Source organism: Diadema antillarum, unplaced genomic scaffold, assembly GCF_040938485.1.
Source record: "Diadema antillarum isolate AM-2024a unplaced genomic scaffold, OU_Dant_1.0 seq00001249_RagTag, whole genome shotgun sequence".
In the NCBI taxonomy this organism is placed as follows: domain Eukaryota; kingdom Metazoa; phylum Echinodermata; class Echinoidea; order Diadematoida; family Diadematidae; genus Diadema; species Diadema antillarum.
Genome location: NW_027272035.1, coordinates 24,730 through 44,491, shown reverse-complemented (window position 1 = coordinate 44,491; position 19,762 = coordinate 24,730). Strand labels below are relative to the sequence as shown.

The 19,762-nt window shown below is 38.4% G+C and overlaps 1 protein-coding gene across 1 annotated transcript; it reads right to left on the bottom strand.

Moving 5' to 3' along the window:
• Positions 1 to 4,387: 4,387 nt before the first annotated feature.
• Positions 4,388 to 11,028, bottom strand: LOC139745262 (metallo-beta-lactamase domain-containing protein 1-like). The gene is made up of 6 exons (XM_071655663.1): positions 10,917 to 11,028; positions 8,274 to 8,327; positions 7,423 to 7,567; positions 5,793 to 5,956; positions 4,976 to 5,087; positions 4,388 to 4,624 (listed from the first exon to the last, which is right to left on the bottom strand). Exons 2-6 carry the CDS (start codon positions 8,304 to 8,306, stop codon positions 4,440 to 4,442), a joined length of 639 nt encoding a protein of 212 aa, XP_071511764.1. The 5' UTR covers positions 8,307 to 8,327; positions 10,917 to 11,028; the 3' UTR covers positions 4,388 to 4,439.
• Positions 11,029 to 19,762: the final 8,734 nt, after the last annotated feature.

Here is a 19,762-nt window from a genome sequence, read left to right as displayed (position 1 = left end):
CAGTAAGCATATGTTTACCCTAAGTACAGACCATCGCTTCTCATTGCAAATCATGGCTTCCCAAAACTCAACTGGAGATGAGATGAATTTGACAATTAAACCTAAAGTTGTACTCACCTGTAGGTAATTCACCGTAGGATTTTCCTTCTACTGTGTTTTGTTTCATATCTTGGCACATTTCATCTCTTCATCGGGGGAATGCTTGTGTTTTTAATAGATTGAGCTCAACAATACCAAATATAGCCTGTCAACGAGATATCTCCTCAAGCCATTTGAGTAAAATGTGAATGATAACTGAGCAATGTGGGGCATTAAAGACTTCAGGCTGAACCCACTTATAAAAAAGACTTTGTGAGAAAGAAAAGAATTAAGTTAAGTAGACAAGAAACGATGCAACATCTACACAAAGCATATGATTATGGAGGTAAATTGTATCAGCTTTTTACTCTGAAGAACACATACACACAAAAAGAAAGAAACCTGAAAATACTGTAGATTAATCAAATCTTGTGCTATGTAGACTACAAATTGGATGTGGAAAAATCTTTACATGGCAGATGATGGCCGATTACCCCATGTGAGAATACTAAACATATTCCCAGCTATGTATTTTGGCAAGAGCACTTAGTGTCAATTCTGTGATATGGTATATGTACAATGCAAACATTTCGCAAGGATAAATAATGATACCCGAGGAGGCAAAGAAATGCAGACAGTGAATTCTCAAAGCCTTCAGTGAATGGTAACATATTCATTTGGAGCATATACATCAGACAGGAATGTAGGTTGCTGAGCTAGGTTTGTGAAAATTAATGCATCCCATAATGCCCTGCATGATCTGGTCCATTTGTCTTGTTGCTCACAGTGAGCAGACTTGGGAGATTCCAAGAATAGCGACCATTCTTCGCTTTGGTTCTTACTGTTCGACTCTTATTTTTGTGATAAACAAAATAAGGAAAAGGTTTGTTACAGAGTTTTTATTTTTGTGTTGCGGTCGATATCAAATACACTGTATCAGGTAATATGGGGTATGACCCACATTCAGTAAGACTATGCTGTTCATGCAATTGAAGGGACTTTGTATATGTCCTTTATAGACTGTTAAAAGCCTTACAAATTGACAAATGTGTATCAACATGGTTAATCTACTTATTCTGAGCATCTTTTACAGCATCACATATTAATTTAACATACATACTAAATGAATGCCTGTTTGAGGAAATCAAGAGTTGTCACTAAAATCAGATTTTAGGACAGAGATATCAAATCTTTCTGTATGTTTTTGTGTTCTTTTTTTGTAAAATTTAAGATGCTATTGCTTTCTCTCCATGTTTGACTTGTGATTCCTGTAAAAAATTGGGCACATATTTGGCACCCTCTTTATATCAAACAAAATTATACATGGAAAATCATACATCTTATCTAAATCATGTACAGGGTATGAAGAAAATCTGGTTATGTAAAGAGATGGCCATGCAGTCACTTTTATGTGTCTTCTTGCACTGAATGACAGACAAATGGAGGTCTGTATTTCACACAGCATCAAGGCTGTCGGCACACTCATGTAAAAATAGAACACTATCATTTCAGGTAAGTTACTTTTGATGGCAGACATCAGTGTGGAGTATGTACTTGACCCTCCACAAAACAGGAACTATTAAAATACAGTATCTTTGTACAAGAGTCATGTGCTCTCTGAAATCTGACACACACACACACAGGGTGAGTTGTAATTACAGGTATGTTAAGTGTTTCATATCTTGCAAACTGGTAATTGGGTAACCCATATCGAAGTGCATGTTGGAAGTCCCGTAATTGGGTTCCCACAATGCACTGAGAGGTTGTAGAAAATATTGTTAGCTGAGAGGTTGTAGAAAATATCGTTCGCTGAGAGCCAGAGGGTTGTTGGCACTGCACAAGTCTGCTGACATAATGTCCTTCTTCTCAACAGATGATAATGAGCAAATACTATTGCCTGAGGCAGAGAAAGAAAGATGGATAATTGTTGCTTTTCTTTAACATATTAAATGTATGTGTTGTGCCCATTAGCAAAAGCATGACAACATATTTCTGATGATGTACTTAATAGTCAACCCAGAATGGTAAGCTTTATTGTTCAGGTGTGTACATGTAAAATTGTATGTCGAGGTGGCAACATGCAGCTTGGGATTACAGTATATTAGTATTCTAAGGATTTGTGTAATATTCAGAACGTTGATCCATATGCTGCATTGTTCAAGCTTTTGAGTTCCCATTTTTAGAAAAATTATGGAAGCTCAAAATTACAAGTGACACCAGATGACTTGTTGGATCTTGCCAAGTGAATTTGTTCAAAGACAAAAAAAAAAAAAAAAAAACACACACACACACACACACAAGAAGATAATTTCATGACAATTTCATTTCCATCAACTTTGTTTGACGTATTGTGGGAGCCGGGCACCTTTGAATGTTCCACAGATAAATGTTGCTGTATAAATGCTGTTAATCATCATCAGTATCCTGACAGTTTATTAATGCCAAAAAGACTGATTTTCTGGTCTTTTCTTTATGAACATGTCAACTTAACAAGTTCCAATTGAAATGTCCCCTTTCTGCACTTCTAAGCTCCTGCATATGTATATGTGCAAGTGTGTAGATGGAAAACATCACTACTACATAACTATAAATACTAACCCCGCACGTAGAAGGACATTACGTATACACTGATTGGTACAGCTTAGGACTGAAGGAAGTTTGCATACAAAATGGAGAGGCCAAAGAATTATTCTCTCAATCATGAACATGTTATCAACACATGCTCACCTCATGTTTTTGTCAGCAACATCTATATACAAAACCCAAGGTAAATACTTTGTAGATTCAAGGCCAATGCTGCTAAATAGAAATATCTGTGAGCGGCTCTCTACTCCCAACATCTGTTTGCAGTCAACAGTACAAGCTTTAGCTGTGATGTCCGACCGATCAGTGGCTGTGTGATCATCAATTTATCGTGAAGTATAGATACAGAGGTAAAATGTATTTAGAATAAGAATTTATTTATGTATCCATGTGATTGCTGGCAATAACTTCATACTATCTTACTTTCTACTTGCTTATTTCTTTTTGATGTGTTCCTTATGCAATTACCATGTCAGTGGGTGGGAAATGGAGCATACAACTCGAGTGCGTTAAGACGATGTGAAGTGTCTCACCCATTCATCCAGATTGTATCCATGCCCTCGTTATTTCCTTTGCAACTTTGAAATAAATATGCATCTATATCAAGACAAAACAGAGCTTTACCATCTTCTCTTGTGTCATCATTTACTCCTTTCATAGAAGTTTTGTTTCCCCAAGATATATACATTCAACCTTACTTAAGTCGACCTTGCTTAACTCAAATAATCGCCTAAGTTGAAGGTCTTTTCAAATCCTCTTCTCTTTATATTCTATTGATTTTTATTCCCTCATAGTCAAATTTTCTCTAAGTCGAAGTTATTTCTTAAGTCCAAATAGATTCGACTGAGGCGAGGTTGACTGATAGCACTCTGATTGTAGGATGCAGGATCACATGCATTTTCCAGGAAAACCAAGAAAGCAAACAAACACAAGTACAAAATGTCTTAACAGTTTTCACCAAAGTTTATCATTACATCTCAAGTCGATATTTTCAACAAAATGGGTAGTGTCTGTTTTTTTACATTTCTTGCTTAAGAAGAATCTTGATATCAAACATTGTTCAGGAACAGTCTTGTCAAAAAAAAAAAAAAGACAAACACAAAGAAACTTAGATTTAATGTGTGAAGTCTGTGACTAGGCAATTCATGGACATTTATGACTAAGTTTCATCATTTTTTTCATCATTTTCCAAGTCTTGGAACTGACAGACGGACATCTGCCCAGAAATCACCGAGATGACTTGACTCGGATAATTAGTCTATGTATTTCAAAATACAGATACATGTATACCCTTTGCTAACAGGAAGTGGCAAGAAATTTGGTCAGCTACTGTATTTGGTAAAGTCGGGTGTGAATCGTAATTTTGTTATTTTACCTGAAGAAGGGCATTAGCTAGGACATTACTAATGTGGAAATCTTATTTTCTTGGTTTTCAATCTGGCAACTACAGGCATATAAGAATCTACAATGTACTATGGTACGGTAATAGGTTTAGTGTACATTTACGACAAGGTACCGGTTATAACGAAGAGGAATTGATGGTTCCTGCTACCTCATTATAACAGGGTTTTCCTGTATTATAGTAGAGATCTTGTCAATCATCCTGCAGATCACACAGAAATTCCTCCAGGTGTTGATGCATGAAAGTTCACATCCATGGCTCTTGTACTTCCCAGTCATCTTCTTGCACTGCGCTTTCTTAGCCTTCATCTGTGTCTTTCACCTTTGATTTACCGATTGCCTCAAACTCATCCCGGGCCCAAAACAGGGCCCCATGGTCATAAATCTGGTTTTGAGTGTCTGTGGCTCTCTTTCACATGGAATGGTGGTCCATGACCAGGGACAATGATGTCAGCCATCTTCAGAACCAAGGTCCGGTTCTTCTCCTGAGATGGTGGGTCCTCACTGCAGTCTCTCCATAATGAAGGGTCACTCAGGTCAGCTTCGCTCTCAAAGAGATCTCCTGGGATAAGTTGGGGGTGGAGGAAGGGGCAGGGTGAGCGACAGTCACTAAGGGGGTTTGTTTTGTGTTTATACACAAACATTTAAAGTGAAATAGCCAACCAAACCAAATCTTTATGAAGAAATTAGAAAAGCGACAGGCCAGTTTCACACCACATGAAATCAGAAGTCGTTATGTAAATACAGGACTGCCAAACTCTGCAGTCTATGTTATATATTGTCTATGTTCTTTCTTTACTGATGGAGGTGTTCCTTCATTCCTTAGTAAGTAGCCTTACAAAAAAACAACAACAAAAACAAAACAAAACGAAAGTACAGTGTGTGTGGAGGAAGAATCTCTGGCATCCCTTACCTGCAATCACTACCACCTTGGGGCCATCCTTAACTACCAGACTGACATCACTGTGGGTGTGGCCAGGTGTTGGCATGACAACCAGCTCCGAACTTATCTGATATGGATTTCCCTTTACACAAAACACAAGGAAAATATACTACCACTGTATCATGCACAATCAGACAAATAGGCTAATTGACACTGTACTTTTTGTTTGGTCAACCAAGTCGAGATGTTACACACACAGTCAGTGTTTAAAACTCTTTACACATCATCTTCACTCAACAAAGACGACCAGAATGATAGCAAGCTTTGTCAGTCTTATAAGTTGAGTCCCCAGTGATCCCTGTCAGGAGTTTAAGCTGCTTGATCATTATCACAAAGTGTAAGATTCATCATTGCGCAGACTATGTGGAGAAGCTTAGGAAAGTAATGACGTACATTGTACAGTGGACTCCCATTACAACAAAGTCCTTGAGACTGGCAATTTTCTTTCGTTATGTGGAAATTTCGTTATAACCAAACAAATAAGCAATGAAAAACATAGAGTGGATAATGTTGCATCCTGAATTTTTACTTTGTTGTAACTGTATTGAATTAAACCTGCTTGTGAAGGTTTGGCACAATGGTGTTCTAATTTCTTCTGACTAACTTGGCATTCGTCACTGCAAGTGAACACTATGAAGTCACAGAGAACCACAATGCTAGAGTGGTGCTGGAACATAATCGCTCCCTATGTAAAACTATACAACAACCATTAGCAAGTCACAGCATAGGTTGATACACAATTGGAGCGGGGAATATTATTGATTAATTCCTTAACTGCTGCTCGTACCTCTGAGAAAGAGTGTGAGGTGTAGAGGTCTCCACAGCAGATGTCCCATCCAACGATGTGGGTGGCACCAGGAAACAAATTCAGGTTACCGATGTGGTCCGAGTGGCCATGCGTGCCGATCACATGACTTATGTCGTCCACTCCAACACCAGCTTTGGTCAAAGCTTGTTTGTGGAGCAAGGTGGAGAAGCAAATTCATTGTGGAATAAAAAAAAATAAGTCGTCATTGAAACAAAACAAAACAAAAAACAAACACAAAAACACTTTGGAATGTTACTGGTAGCCTGGCTGCACACTCAGTTATTTTAAGAGTTGATGAGTAGATCTAATACAAGCAATTTACGAGCTCTGACCTCAACTCAAAAAGTTCTGCAAACAGAAACACAGAAACACAGATTATTAACCCGTTGAGGATGGTTTGATTTTGCTACAACACGCATTTCCCATAGACGCTTGCCCGAGTATACTCGGGACTCGTCCTCAACAGGTTAAGAGTTAAAAGCACCTAGGTTTTGGTATCAGCAAAAAAAAAATAAAATAAAATAAAAAATCCAAACAAACAAACAAACAAACAAAAAATCTTCCTGGCATTTAAGTCAGAGTTTTAAGAGCTCTGTTTGAATATCTGTGGCAGCTCTCACATAAATTCTTACAAAATTTGACAACCTGGTTACCACAGGAGGATTGAAGACCTGATCTGCCTAATGCGTGAAACTTTGAAATCATAACCAAGACAGGTTAGACTGAACATTGGCAAACATCTTGTGACAAAAATTGTTTGACAAAGACATTTTGCTGAACCGAGTATGTTTCTTTCTTTTTTTTTTGGATCTTTCTGTAACCACATGACTTACAGTAGTTATTCAGTTCATGAAGAACTATCTATCAATTACCAATGATAGATATCATACTGATCTGAAACTCACCTGAAAAAGCTTACTGCCTCAAATCTCAGATCTAACGTTGCACACAATACTGATCTTAAAGGCACATAGTCCCGGTGGGTTAGAGGGCGCCGTTGGATGATACTGCCGATCATCGTTAGCATGATACAAAGATTGCCCAAGTTGAGCTATCATCAAGAGTAAAGCGCGTAGGTGTTGCAAGGTAACATTGCCTTTGTTGTCTTCTCTGCGCGTCACGCAGTCTGTAGTGATGCCAGGAAGCGTGCTTATGTGCTTCTTAGTATGACATCACAAAAGAAGTTTGCTATCAAGCTGCCATCCTCCTCAGCCAAATCATGAGCCGAACTGTGATCGGACCACTGACTACAGTGGATCGAACTTCTTTGGACTCAGGGAAATGGGCCAAAGTGTAAGCACTGAAGAGGAGTCGATAGCGTAGGTCTCTGTAAGAAACTTGCGCCGTGCGCCGGCGTACACATTTGACTAAACCACCGGGACCATGTGCCTTTAAACTTGCTTTTAAGAATTTTGATGTGCTTCAAGTTTCTCATGCATATATGCTCTGATCTTTGAACTAGTGTTTCACATCATTTCAACTCTGATACTTCACAGGAGTATTTCTGCATTGTGAGTGCCTTCATTTTCAGTCAAGATCCTTTGTCCCCCCCCCCCCCCCACCCCCATCTCCTGCATTCTTGTGGGAGCGAATGGAGACATGTTCCTACCGTTAATAAGGTACTGCCTATCCCATGGTCCACCAGTGTCTACTAGCACCTTGCACTGTGAGGTCTCAACCAGTGTGATTGTGCCATCGGCATGGAAACTCCCATCCTCTTCTAGGGTGCAGTAGCCTTCCTTCAAGACTGTGACCTGGGAGAGACCGTAAAACATTGAAAAGGTGAAATTCATGCAGAGGTAGCTAGAGTGACCCCAGAGTAAGCAGGTTCGAGGGGGTACACTAGTACTAGTACATCAAGCCTGCACTGGTACTAAGTACATCTACACAGAGACTCCAACTCTCCCGTTTTCGACGGGAGATCTCCCGCCGAAAGCCCATTTTTGCACAATCTCCCGTTCTCCCGTTTGAGATTTGATTTCTCCCGCCCTGGCTCTGTGTCTCCCGGTGGAAAGGATTTCTTACTTATTTCTATCGTATGTTGAAAAAATAAACCTTAGATAGCACCAGAGAACATCTAGAATCCTAGGAACTTCGCGCTTTGCACACATCAACTTGGAGTCTCCCGTTTGCTAGGGGTTTCGGGCGGGAGAATCTCCAGATCAGAAGGTGCTTGGGGTTGGAGTCTCTGTCTACATATACATAATATTATCACCTAACACTTGGGGATAAGCCCAAACTGATAACTCATGTATGTCATAAGTGGCAGAAAACATGGGTTTACTGTAATCTAAATGCATGAAAATAACTACAAGTACGCAACTACTAGACATTACAAAGTAGTTACATAAAACTTTTTGGCAACAAGGGGTACTAACAGCAAGGAATACCTTTGGTACTTTTTACTGTAAAAAACCTTGTCCTTTATGGAATTAAGTTAAAGATGAATCACACACTCACTGTTACTTGGTCACTCTCATAGACCTTGTTCATCCTGAACTGTTACACACCATCCTGCAGAGAAAACAAAATCATAATCTGATGACAGCTAGATTCATGACATTTAGGATATAAACTACGTACATATGCCTCATGTCTTGCTGAATGTTCGGAGCATTCGACAAATGAGGTTTATCATGTACAAATGTATATACTGTTTTGCCCTGAAGCAGAGATTTAATCCTTGTATCTTTTTGGAAGTACAGTGCACTCCCGTTATAACGAAATGCTCGGGACAGGCAATTTTCTTTCGTTATAACTAAATTTCGTTATAACCGAACAAATACAATATATAACGAAAACAGGGAAACCATGTGTATAATATCATATTCTGTTTGCTGAATACTCATCATACACTGGAAAGCTATGTGAAATGTGATGGGATAACTGTATTACAGTAATAAATGCAAGTTCCCCTCAGAAACTGTGCATGACACAAGGAGCAAACACAGTGGTGTGAAGCGTTCACCCATGCAAAGATGCTATATAATATGCTTGATCCGCTACGTATTTTTGAAAGCAATTCGCATTTCGTTATAACAGAGCACATTTCTTTTGTTTTTCTTTGTCTGCGGCGCTCGGAAAAAGACTTCGTTATAACGGAAATTTCGCTATAACCATGTTCGATATTTAAGCGAATTTTGTACCATAGACTTTAATGGTGATAATTTTGGGACCAGAAGATTTACTTCGTTATAACGAAATTTCGTTATAACCGTGTTTGTTGTAACGAGAGTGCACTGTAATCCAAACTAGAGCATAAATTTCCCCAGGACTTGTTAACCCGTTGAGGATGAGTCCCTCGGGCAGGTGTCGATGGGAATGTATGTTGTAGCAAAATCAAACCGTCCTCAATGGGTTAAATCAGTGATGAGAAAATTATGAGAATATGAGCTAATGATTGAAAGAGAATTTCTTCAGGTACACTTGTTAAGTTCAGTGACAAAGTGAACCAACTGATATCATGTGTTTGAAGCTAAAATCACCACTTTATTCTGTGATTCATAATTTACTGGAACATGACATTTGACACATATTTTGTACAATTTTTACGCAGTTTGGTCCAAGTGAACTTTTTTAAATTAAAAAAAAAAGCACACGTTGTATAAGATATATATATAAATATTTATGTGTGATAAAAAACTACATATATGCGCCTTTGAAAAGACCCCTTAAATACTTCTACAGATGTTAATAAATGGTATTTGTACAAAACTAAACTGATGTGTAAATGTTTGCAATAAATATGTAAGATCTGTCTAAATTATTCTGGGATTAAAAACAGTAACATAAAATATGTCTGTAAATAACATTAACTGCGTGGATCATATCACAGCTCATGTCCTGAACCATCCTGTACTAGGTTGCACTCCTCACTCTTAAACTTAATTCCCTCTTGTTGGATCTCCACAAAAAACGTCGATTTCATCCAGTAAGGCTCCAGGCTAACTCGGTCTCGCGAAAAATTCGACTCTACTTCAGACAATTCACAAGCAGTAAGTGATCGCCACATTCTACTGGCCACTGCATAATACCAAATGAAGCCTAACTGAATGGACAGGAAAGTGCGTGCTAACGTAATCCTGTACAAAACAAAACAAAACAAAAATGACAGCGCGCGGTCCTAAGTTGCTGAGACGCGCGGTCTTTGGAGTTTTTGTTGTTGTTTATCAAGCGCCTTTGATTGTTTTAGAGGTGCTTGATAGGCGCACACTAATTTTGCATGCGCGCAAAAGAGGTTTTTGATGCGCGCGTTGTAACAACTCGGACCATGGCATTACTGCGAGTAGCCAGAACACGAAGCGCTAGTTTACACAGGCCGCTCCCATAGGACAACACTGTACAATCAGAGGGACAACCATCACAACTCATCCCGCCGTCAAAGCGAAGCCGAGTTATCCCCGAGTCCGAGTTTAGCTTGACCCCGTTTGGGTAAGTACCGAGACTGAACCTTTTTGGTTAATATTTCGCATTTTCGTCGTTACCCATCGAATATCTTGTAATAACATCGTTATCCTGCACATTTCCTAAGCATACATTCACATTTGGGAGTGAAATTTGACAACTTTTGCAGGCGTACCAGAACTTTGTTTGGGCTTTAAGAAGAAAAAATCTGGGAATGGTTGCTTGGACATGGCGAGAACATGACATCAAATGGCCTAAAGTAAACTTTACTACACTATCGAAACCCGAGCCGAGATCTGTGAGAGTGGGTCTTCTTTTTTCCAACGTCTGAGACGTTGCCAATAAGGTACTCCACTATCTGTTTCTACAGACTCTACATACAGACTAGTGTTAAAATACAATATTGTGAGTTTTATGGCATCGAACTATTAATAAGACCGATACATTTTATTCATCATTGTCATTGATTAAGATGGTCACTAGTAGTACTCCGGAGCATCGGCCGGCAGCTCCAGCCCGACCCTGTGGCCCTGCCCGCCTCCTCCAGCTCCGATCCCGCAGCCGCGGGATCGCGCGAAGTTGGTGGCGCGTTGCAGCATCGAGCATGCCGTCGCGTTGGGACGGAAGCCTTAATTGTACATTTTGCTGTCTGCTGTATAGGTGATCCAAAGTACCAGTACCGTGAAAAAGAACACATACCTTCAGCGTGAATATCCTGTGGTGGCCAGTTTCGAAGCATCCCTGCATACGCTGCAAAGAGCCCAAGTAAGTTTGAACGTCAAAGCAACATCCATCGACACCAAACCACGCTGAACTGACACCGTATGTCGCCGCCGGGAGCTCCGGGATCGGGGAGCGAGCGCTATGTACACCACTGCTCTGAACGTGTGGATCATACCTTTGGGATCACATGACCCATCACGTGGTCCGTATTACGTAATCCGTCTTTTGTATAGTATCGTTGCTGTGTCAGACTTTTCTTTACACGAAAATGTTCTCAAATTGGATAACAACATAATAATATAGGTTTTCCCGGTCAATTTCATACTTTTGTCATTCAAGTTCCTATTCCGAGCATTCGATTTCACGCATTCCACTCTCGCAGCACTGAATCAGCAATCAAATTCAAAATCCGGTCATTCGAATTCACTATCCGAGCATTCAAATTCACTCTCGAAGCATTCAAATTCACTATCGGAACATTCAAATTCACTATCGGAGCATTCAAATTTAAGAGAGGAGCACGCATTTCATCAAAGAGCATTCAAATTCATGTCAAGCTGGCGACGGAATCTCGTCGGTCATTCAAATTCGTGAATAGGCAACCATGTTCCAAATAACTGCATTCAATTTAAAAGAAGTCCTGAATTTAGTTAGTTTGGGGCCGTGTATACATGTGTTTCTCACTTGGCTTTGAATATATTGGGATTTATGATGATTATTTATTTTGCAGTAGAGGTCCACCTGTTAATTGACAATTTTGAACTCGCGCTTAGCAAATAGGAATATACAGGCACATTTCCCTGGGATGGGACATAAAATGGAGGTCCCACGTGTAAAAGAGTCACAACTCATGCATGTAAAAGATCCCACTTCATTATTCATAGCAAAGAGCAAAACATCTAACTGGACCCCATTTCCATATGGAAGACCAGCTTTTGCAGCTGAATATGGGTTATCCAGCCATCTTCTTTGATAGAAAATTAAACAAACAAACAAAAATTAGGCACTGTATAGGCCTACAGACGAGCATAATACGGAGGATTGGTTGACACTTTCGAGGAGACTGATACATGAGCATTTTATACGTGTTGTCTGTTGTGTATTGCTGTCTTATTGATTTAATTTTGCGGGACTATGTGAGATCATTGTGTGTCAGTTTGTCTTAAATTGATGAATTGTCATTATATGGTTGGTGTTGGGGCGTTGTCAGCATGCAGTATCATCAAGAAATATGATTACTAGTCGTTGTGTTGTTTGGATGCACTGCTGATTGGACATTGTAATTTGACATTCATTGAGATGAAAAACAAAGAATACATGTACAGAGAACAATGTAGAACATGTAAACAATCCTAATTACACAATATGCAAGCATTCATTGGTTGTGTTGGCCCTTTTTCCTTTTTTAAAAGTCTCCTCCATTTTCCTCGTTAAATTGATTGCACGAAGTAGAACTTGATCGCCTAAAAATGAATTTGAACGCTCCAAACAAGCTCATTGGGACTATCACGTGACTATCGTATGAATTTGAATGCACGAGTAGGAAAGTCGGTGCTCGCATTTTGAAATTGAATGCCCAATCGTGAATTTGATTTCACGAAAACGAAATAGAACGCTCATAAATGAAATTGATCGCTCGGATTCTGAATTTGAATGCCCCGATATTTTCGCGTGCGTGCGCTGCGTGAATTTGAATGCACATTAATGAATTTGAGTGATAAAAGTATGAAATTGACTGGGAAAACCTATATTAAAGAGTTTTTTTTCGCAAAACGAGCTAAATCCATTCTTGTTAAGTTGAGATATGTGTGCTTAGGGCCTAAAGCTGCTAAAAACAAAGTTGGTGAAGTACAGTTAATTCTGAGTCATACCGACGGAACCGGAACAGACACAGAAACAGAATAAGAAAATACAGGATATTTTTAATCATAACTTCTACAATATTTCTTGTTATGTTACAAGTGAGGTATATTACTGGAAAGGTTTAATTTTGCTCTATCTGATGATGGAATTACTTTGAAATGTTTTAAAATGGAGCTTAACTAGACCATTTTGCAATAAAAACTAATTCACATGTGAAAAAAAAAATATGTAGATGGTCAATCCCACTATTATCTCGGCTCAAAGATATCGTGTCACATGTATTTTGACCAATATTCTAACAACTATAAAGTAATCCTGTATCCTGAGAAGTCCTATAAGCCTATTTTGTAAAAACAACTTCATCAAACGACCAGACAAAAACTTGGCCTATATCATTACAAAATATAAATTCAGGAACCAATCATCTGTCAGTTACTCATGGTTTATCAAAATTGCATGTCACAATTCTTATAACACCTTCACTGAATTCATCAAAGAAGGCTCATAAAATGTACTCAATAAAAGTATATGTAAAAGGACAATATCATTGGCGACCAAAAGAGATTTTTGAAGTACTTACTGATGTTTATTATTAATTCATGATTTTGTATCGAATTTGCTTGATATAATTATGTCTTCTGAAAATGAGGGATTTGCCGCAGGGTAAGTTTCATAAATCTTGTGACACATTTTGATCTATCCAATTTCCAGAAAGAAAAAAAAATGCGTCTCCTAAAAGGAAATCATGGCTGTGTAATGTCGGACATGCATTGTGGTAACTGATATCCGAATGTAAAACAATGTATATAAATGCTACAGGCTTTCAAAAATAGAAAATTATCCTTATGTATCAACGACTTTCACAGGAAATGTATGGCTGAATTCTTCGAATCGTAAAAGCAACGTTGTGTCCTTGTATACGATTCAATTCCGCATCACCGATCTGATAAGTTCCGTTTAATTTTACTTCGGCCTATAGGATCAGACATGGAAATTGCCATACTAGTAAGAAATCTTCAGACTTTCATTATTCTGAATTTGTATCAACTTTACCTTTGCTCATCAAATGCCAAATATTTATAGTGTGGTTATAAATGGGATAATGTAAGTTTCATTGCACAAAAGTCATCTTTGGGAGGTCTGCAAAAGATCCTGTTTCTGTTGAATGTGTAAGTTTTGTTTTTTCTAATCATCCATTGTTTGATCCCCCTTATGCCATTAATTCTTGCTCGATCCATTATACAATGCGCGAGCATCTCACTCGAATTACGAGTGATGAATGCACTATATACGCGAAAGTTAACATTCCATCAGGTTCTCATAAGGTGATTCCGAAGGTTCTATATTTCGAACCACACAAATTTCCTGTATAAAAGATTATGTTTAGATGTTCGTTAATCAGAAAATAAAAGATAGGTTAATTCAATCCGAATATTTGCGGCATTATTCAGAAGGTTCGTTAATCCTAAAATAAAATAAAGTTCGTTATTCGGAAGATTCATTAAACCGCAAATAGAATAATGCTCATTACTCCGAAAGTTGTTGGTATTTTTTCAAAAATGAACTATAAGGGTTCATCATTTGGACGGTTCGTTAATCCGATAACAAAAATGATACTCGTTAAGCCGAAAACGAAAAGACCTATATACTAACGAACCGTCAGAATGTTTAACGAACCTTTTTCCATTGCTTCTGAATCATGAACCTTCGGAATAACGAACTGTAATCACAAAACACAACGATTCCCTCTTATGTTCCCAAGACATGTGCTGCTGTTAGGCCTAAAATGTTGATGGCGGTATAACCATAATCATGTGATGCACACCTTTCAAAAAACTAAATGCATTTGCGTTTGCAAACGCAATTAAACATATACATCAGCATGAAGGAGATAATTTTTTATTATGCTGAAAAGCAAAGCTTGTATTTTGTACTCTCCTTATAGTGGACAATAGCTAATTACTGAACTGAACCTAAGTATGATGCTCAGGCAAATTGAAAAGGGCAAAAGTGACAAGTGGTACACACAGTCACACAAACACGCACACACACACACACACACACACACACAAACACGAGGGACCTCTCGTGTAAAAGAGAGAGAGAGAGAGAGAGAGAGAAAACTAAGACGAATTATAGCGTGGAAGGAGTTATAAAGAGGACAGGAAAGACAGGGAATTATGTATTGTCTTAATAGTAGTGAATTAGTCAACTTTTACAAGTGTGTTGGAGTTTGCCAAAAATAAGGAATGTACTTTCGCCTTGTACAATGTACCTTAACTGGCTACATCATTAATTTTGATTAACATTTTGATTAATACGCGGTGTTAATTAGTAACTGTAAATTCGACAAATTTTGCATACAGAAGTTTTCATTATTGCATGGTTTCAGTTTGTTAAAAAATGAAATAAGGGTTAAAGATATTCCGAAGGTTCGTTATAAAATGATTATGCAACTTTTTCCACTTTTTGATTAACAAACCTTATTTCATTTTCGGATTTATGAACCTTCGGCATAACAACCTTTATTCATCAATTTTCGGACTAACGGACCTTCGGAACGACAGACCTCATTTCATTTTTGGAAGAATGAACCTTGAGAATAACGAACCATCTGAAAAACGCTATAAATATGTACTATAATATTCGAATTGATTAACCCCATTCCTTTATGGGACTAACAGACACGTTAAGTATGCAGAATTTGTGTGTTTCCAAATAATAAACCTTATTTCGATTTCTGATCAACGGATGTTCAGAATAACGAATATTATCCGCATTATACCATAGAGGATATTCAATTCAATTCAATTCAATTCAATTTTATTTCCATTTCCATTGAATAAACAGAAAAAAAATATATATATATACAATACATATACAGAACATGTTTGTAACAATTTCAAAGAAAACGTACAGTGGTCACGAGTAACAATAGAATTTCCTTTCTAAGGGTATATACATATACATAATACAAAGATTGGAATGGAAATGGAGGGTGCCACTAAAAAGCAAAGCTTGTAGGGTATGGGACCCTCGAAAAATACGTACACAAAATCAAAGAAACCAATGTCAACTGACATGAAATTAACTTAGGAAGGAAAAAAAGAAGAAGAAGAAGAAAAAGAAAAAAAGAAAGAAAGAAAAAGAACAAAAAGGGGGAAATGAGACTATGGTACAACACATGCCATCGTGGACACAATGATGGAAATGCAATGGATGGATATGCAATAATAAAACAATAAAACGCTCCCTGGTTCGATATTGCGATTGATTGGGTGTATATGCCGGTATGAATGCATAGGAACGGATATAAAAAAGAGAAAGAGAATAGACGCACTGTTGTCTGGTACAATAAAAGAAATATCTGAGGTAAACTTATGTTAGACAGATTGTTTTCCTTAAAAAATGATTTCTGTGTGATATCTTAATACTTGTTTAAAAAAAAACCAAACAAACGACTTGATTGAGACAATGAAACCGAACCTAATTTGGTTGTACATCATAAGATTTCAACAGATATAGATACATTTGTACTTTCATTGAAAAATTACGCTACCACCAGAACTTTTTAAAAAATTTTAACTATATATAGTTCCGTATATACAGAAAAGCATATGAGATCTGTCACATGCTACTAGTAATTTTAGCATCCTTTTCAGTGAAGGTCTAAAAAAAATCCAGTAAATTTGTTTCAAATCCGATATAGCTGGGGATATATTCTTCTACCAAAGCTCAATGGTATCTCATTAATTCGCATGTATATAATTAAAACGAATCTTGGTTTTCTGTATTCTAACCTTCTATCCCTATCATTACTCGCTAGAAACTTTGATGATACAGAAGCTATTCCATCCATGAAATCAAACAATATTGCGTTGTCACAGTCTTATTATAAAATATTTATGGATGTTTTTATTTGAAAGTAGTGTAACGTAAGCTTCAAGTGAGAATCTTGAGATTAGGAATCTAGTGTTCTCACGACATATACAACTCCATTGTGCCTGTACTCGGATACTCAGTAGTTATGAACAGTATTTCGGAAATTCATCGCTTCATTTTGGAAAGTTAATAGAGATTATGAAGAACTTGAAATCCCAGTCTTGTGGCAATTTCATTTGAGCCGCCAGGCCCAAATAAGTCCGCAATGACCAACTCTGTTTAGCATAAATTTTGCCTGCATGGCATTTAAGTTTACAGGGGCGGATCCAGGAATTCCGTGAAGAGGGGGCGCGTTTACAAAATTAAAGGGGGGGGGGGGGGGGCGCACGCACCCCTCCCCCCCCCATTTTTTTCTTTTCTTGCTGTTTCAACAAAAAAATAAAGGGGGGGGGGGGCGTGCGCCGGTTGCGGTCCTCCCTGGATCCGCCCCTGGTTTACCAACCCATCATCGTATGACTTACTATACGATTATGGTATGAGTTCAAGTTCAAGATTAGAATTATATTTTTCATCATTTTGATATCATATAAATACATTGAAAATGTGTATACACTGACAATATTTATGTTCATTGAAGGAACGTGGGCACAAATGCAAATCTTGTAGGCCTATTGGGTAGGGCCTACATTCTATTCTGCAGATAGGCCTCAACGACAGACAAACAAAACAAACAAATAGTGCAGGATACGACATGTACTGTAAATGTAGGGAAAATTACAAGTACATACATGTATACAAGTTACAAGTTTTTTCCTATATTTTTACGTCATGGTGCTGTGTCACGCTGACTTCATTCTTTGTTTTATTTTCACGGATTTTTAAAAAAACGTATCTGTCTTAATACAATACTCGTTGATTTACCTAGGTCTGTCTATAAATACCACATTTCATTAACGAAGTACGGTATAAGGGGTGCGTTTGTGGGTGGGTACAGCAACCAAGAGATGTGAGGTCATTTCGGCGACTGCGCATATTCTGCTGCGGAGATCGAGACTACGATAAACGATAGTATCGCCATTTTGAATTCCAATGGCGCTTCCGTTGTCAATGTAAACGATGTGCTTGGAAGAAATGCAATAGAATTCCCGTGGTGGAAAGCAACATCAACCAACAACAGACTTCTGTTTTGTAAGTATTGTTTACTATGAAGATAACATATTTTATGCAAGGATGTGCACCAGAGCAGATTTAGATACTAGAGAGAGATCTGAATGCGACTGGTTCTGTCTACGATCATTACGAACAAATCAATGGAAGGGTGCCATGCCTAGTCCCACATGTGTTCATTTATGTCGTGTAAATAATGTGCCTGTGAACAACACGATCACGATTCCGCGCCACTCACGACGGAGGGACGTTCTCAGCTCAGACAACTAATCACCTCTCTCTGCATTTGGCCATTTGCATGCCGAAATTTACAAGACGAACAAAAAGTGAGCCTTCAATTGGGAGTTTCAAGTTGGCCAAGAAGTCGCACACAACCTGCATGCTGCATGCACACACACAACACAAGTTAAATGTACAACCATGACAATAGATTCTATAGAGTAAGTGCACCGGTTTGCGGCCGCTTAAGGGTTTTTCCACTCTGAAATGCAAACGTGCAGATTGCTCTAATCCAGGTTATATCATAGAGATTGACCACTTACCAATACACCATATTGTCACCATTGCAAGACCAATGTCCATCCCGTTGGTCAAAAAAGACCGCGGCCGCGATCCGGTACAGCGCGTTCCGGTTTGCGGCCGGGGTGTTCTGGTTCGCGGCCGCCTCGCGCTTTTGGGTTTTGTCCAGCGCAAAGTGACTTGTTTTTTTCCATCAAGAATGAAACATATCAAACTGTAAATGCTATTTTCCCAATCTATAAATATTAGTTTTGATTAATAAAACTATTTCCTCAAAATTTTCCCCAAATTACTGAATATGAGCCATTGACAAATTGGAAGAGGAAGAGGACTTCAAGGAATATGAGGGACAGCAGAACTGAAGATCAGGGACAGCTATGAGGCACGCCCTTACAAGTCATCAAAGTATATGGATGCGTGATCTTATTTTTCAATTTACTTGTTTTATTAATAAAAAATATATTTTTGTTCTATTTCAAATGCTTTTCTATATTTCTGTACGCTTATTTTGGCTGGCGTTTTACCCCCGGACGCGATATAGAGCAAGCGCCCTCTATGGTGTTCCGGTTCGCGACCTCCCCCCGTTTCCTTCGCGATTCGTCATTTTCAATGTATCGTCCGTGGTGAGTAGTCATCACATTCTAACCCTCCTCTACGATCAATATTTCAACAAGAAAACGACATATAAGGACATGACAGCCGTCTAGCTACGTCCAGAATAGTTGACTTACGTGTTAATAATACCTATAATTCAAGCTCTTGCGGTGAACACCTTGGTTTCCAAGAGATTTTACAGCGACTAGACCTCGCACTGCTGTTAGTCCCAGGTATGTTGATGTTGTGCAGGATATTCTCCGTTGAATGGTGACAAGTTACCGGGCTGCCAGCCCATTGGCCAGATTTTATCAACTGGAGACCGCTGGCCCGGCCGCGAACTGGTGCATGGCCGCGAACTAGTGCACTTACTCTAGATATAAATTTAGAGGTTCTAGATCTAATTATATTAGTCATACTACAGCTACCACCCTAAAAACTAAATTGGAAACCCAGCCAGTCCCAGCGTCTCGGACTTTAAAACGATGTAATTGTATATTAAAGGCCCAAGTCTAATGAGTAATGTTAAAATGTGTGGGTAAATTACAGTACGGTTACACTTACACTTACAGAATACCGATACATTTCTATCTAGCGTGAACTCCCGATTACAGTATCAGATGTACCGTTCGCACATGCTGCATATAATCTTCATTTTCGGTAAGTTGTGAAATGTGTATGTCAATATCGATAACATAGCTAGGGCGCTATGTAGTGTCATTAATGAAGATTACATTTAATGAGTTTGAGGTGACAAAAAATGATGGCAAGTATCAAAACTCAACACGATCGTAAAA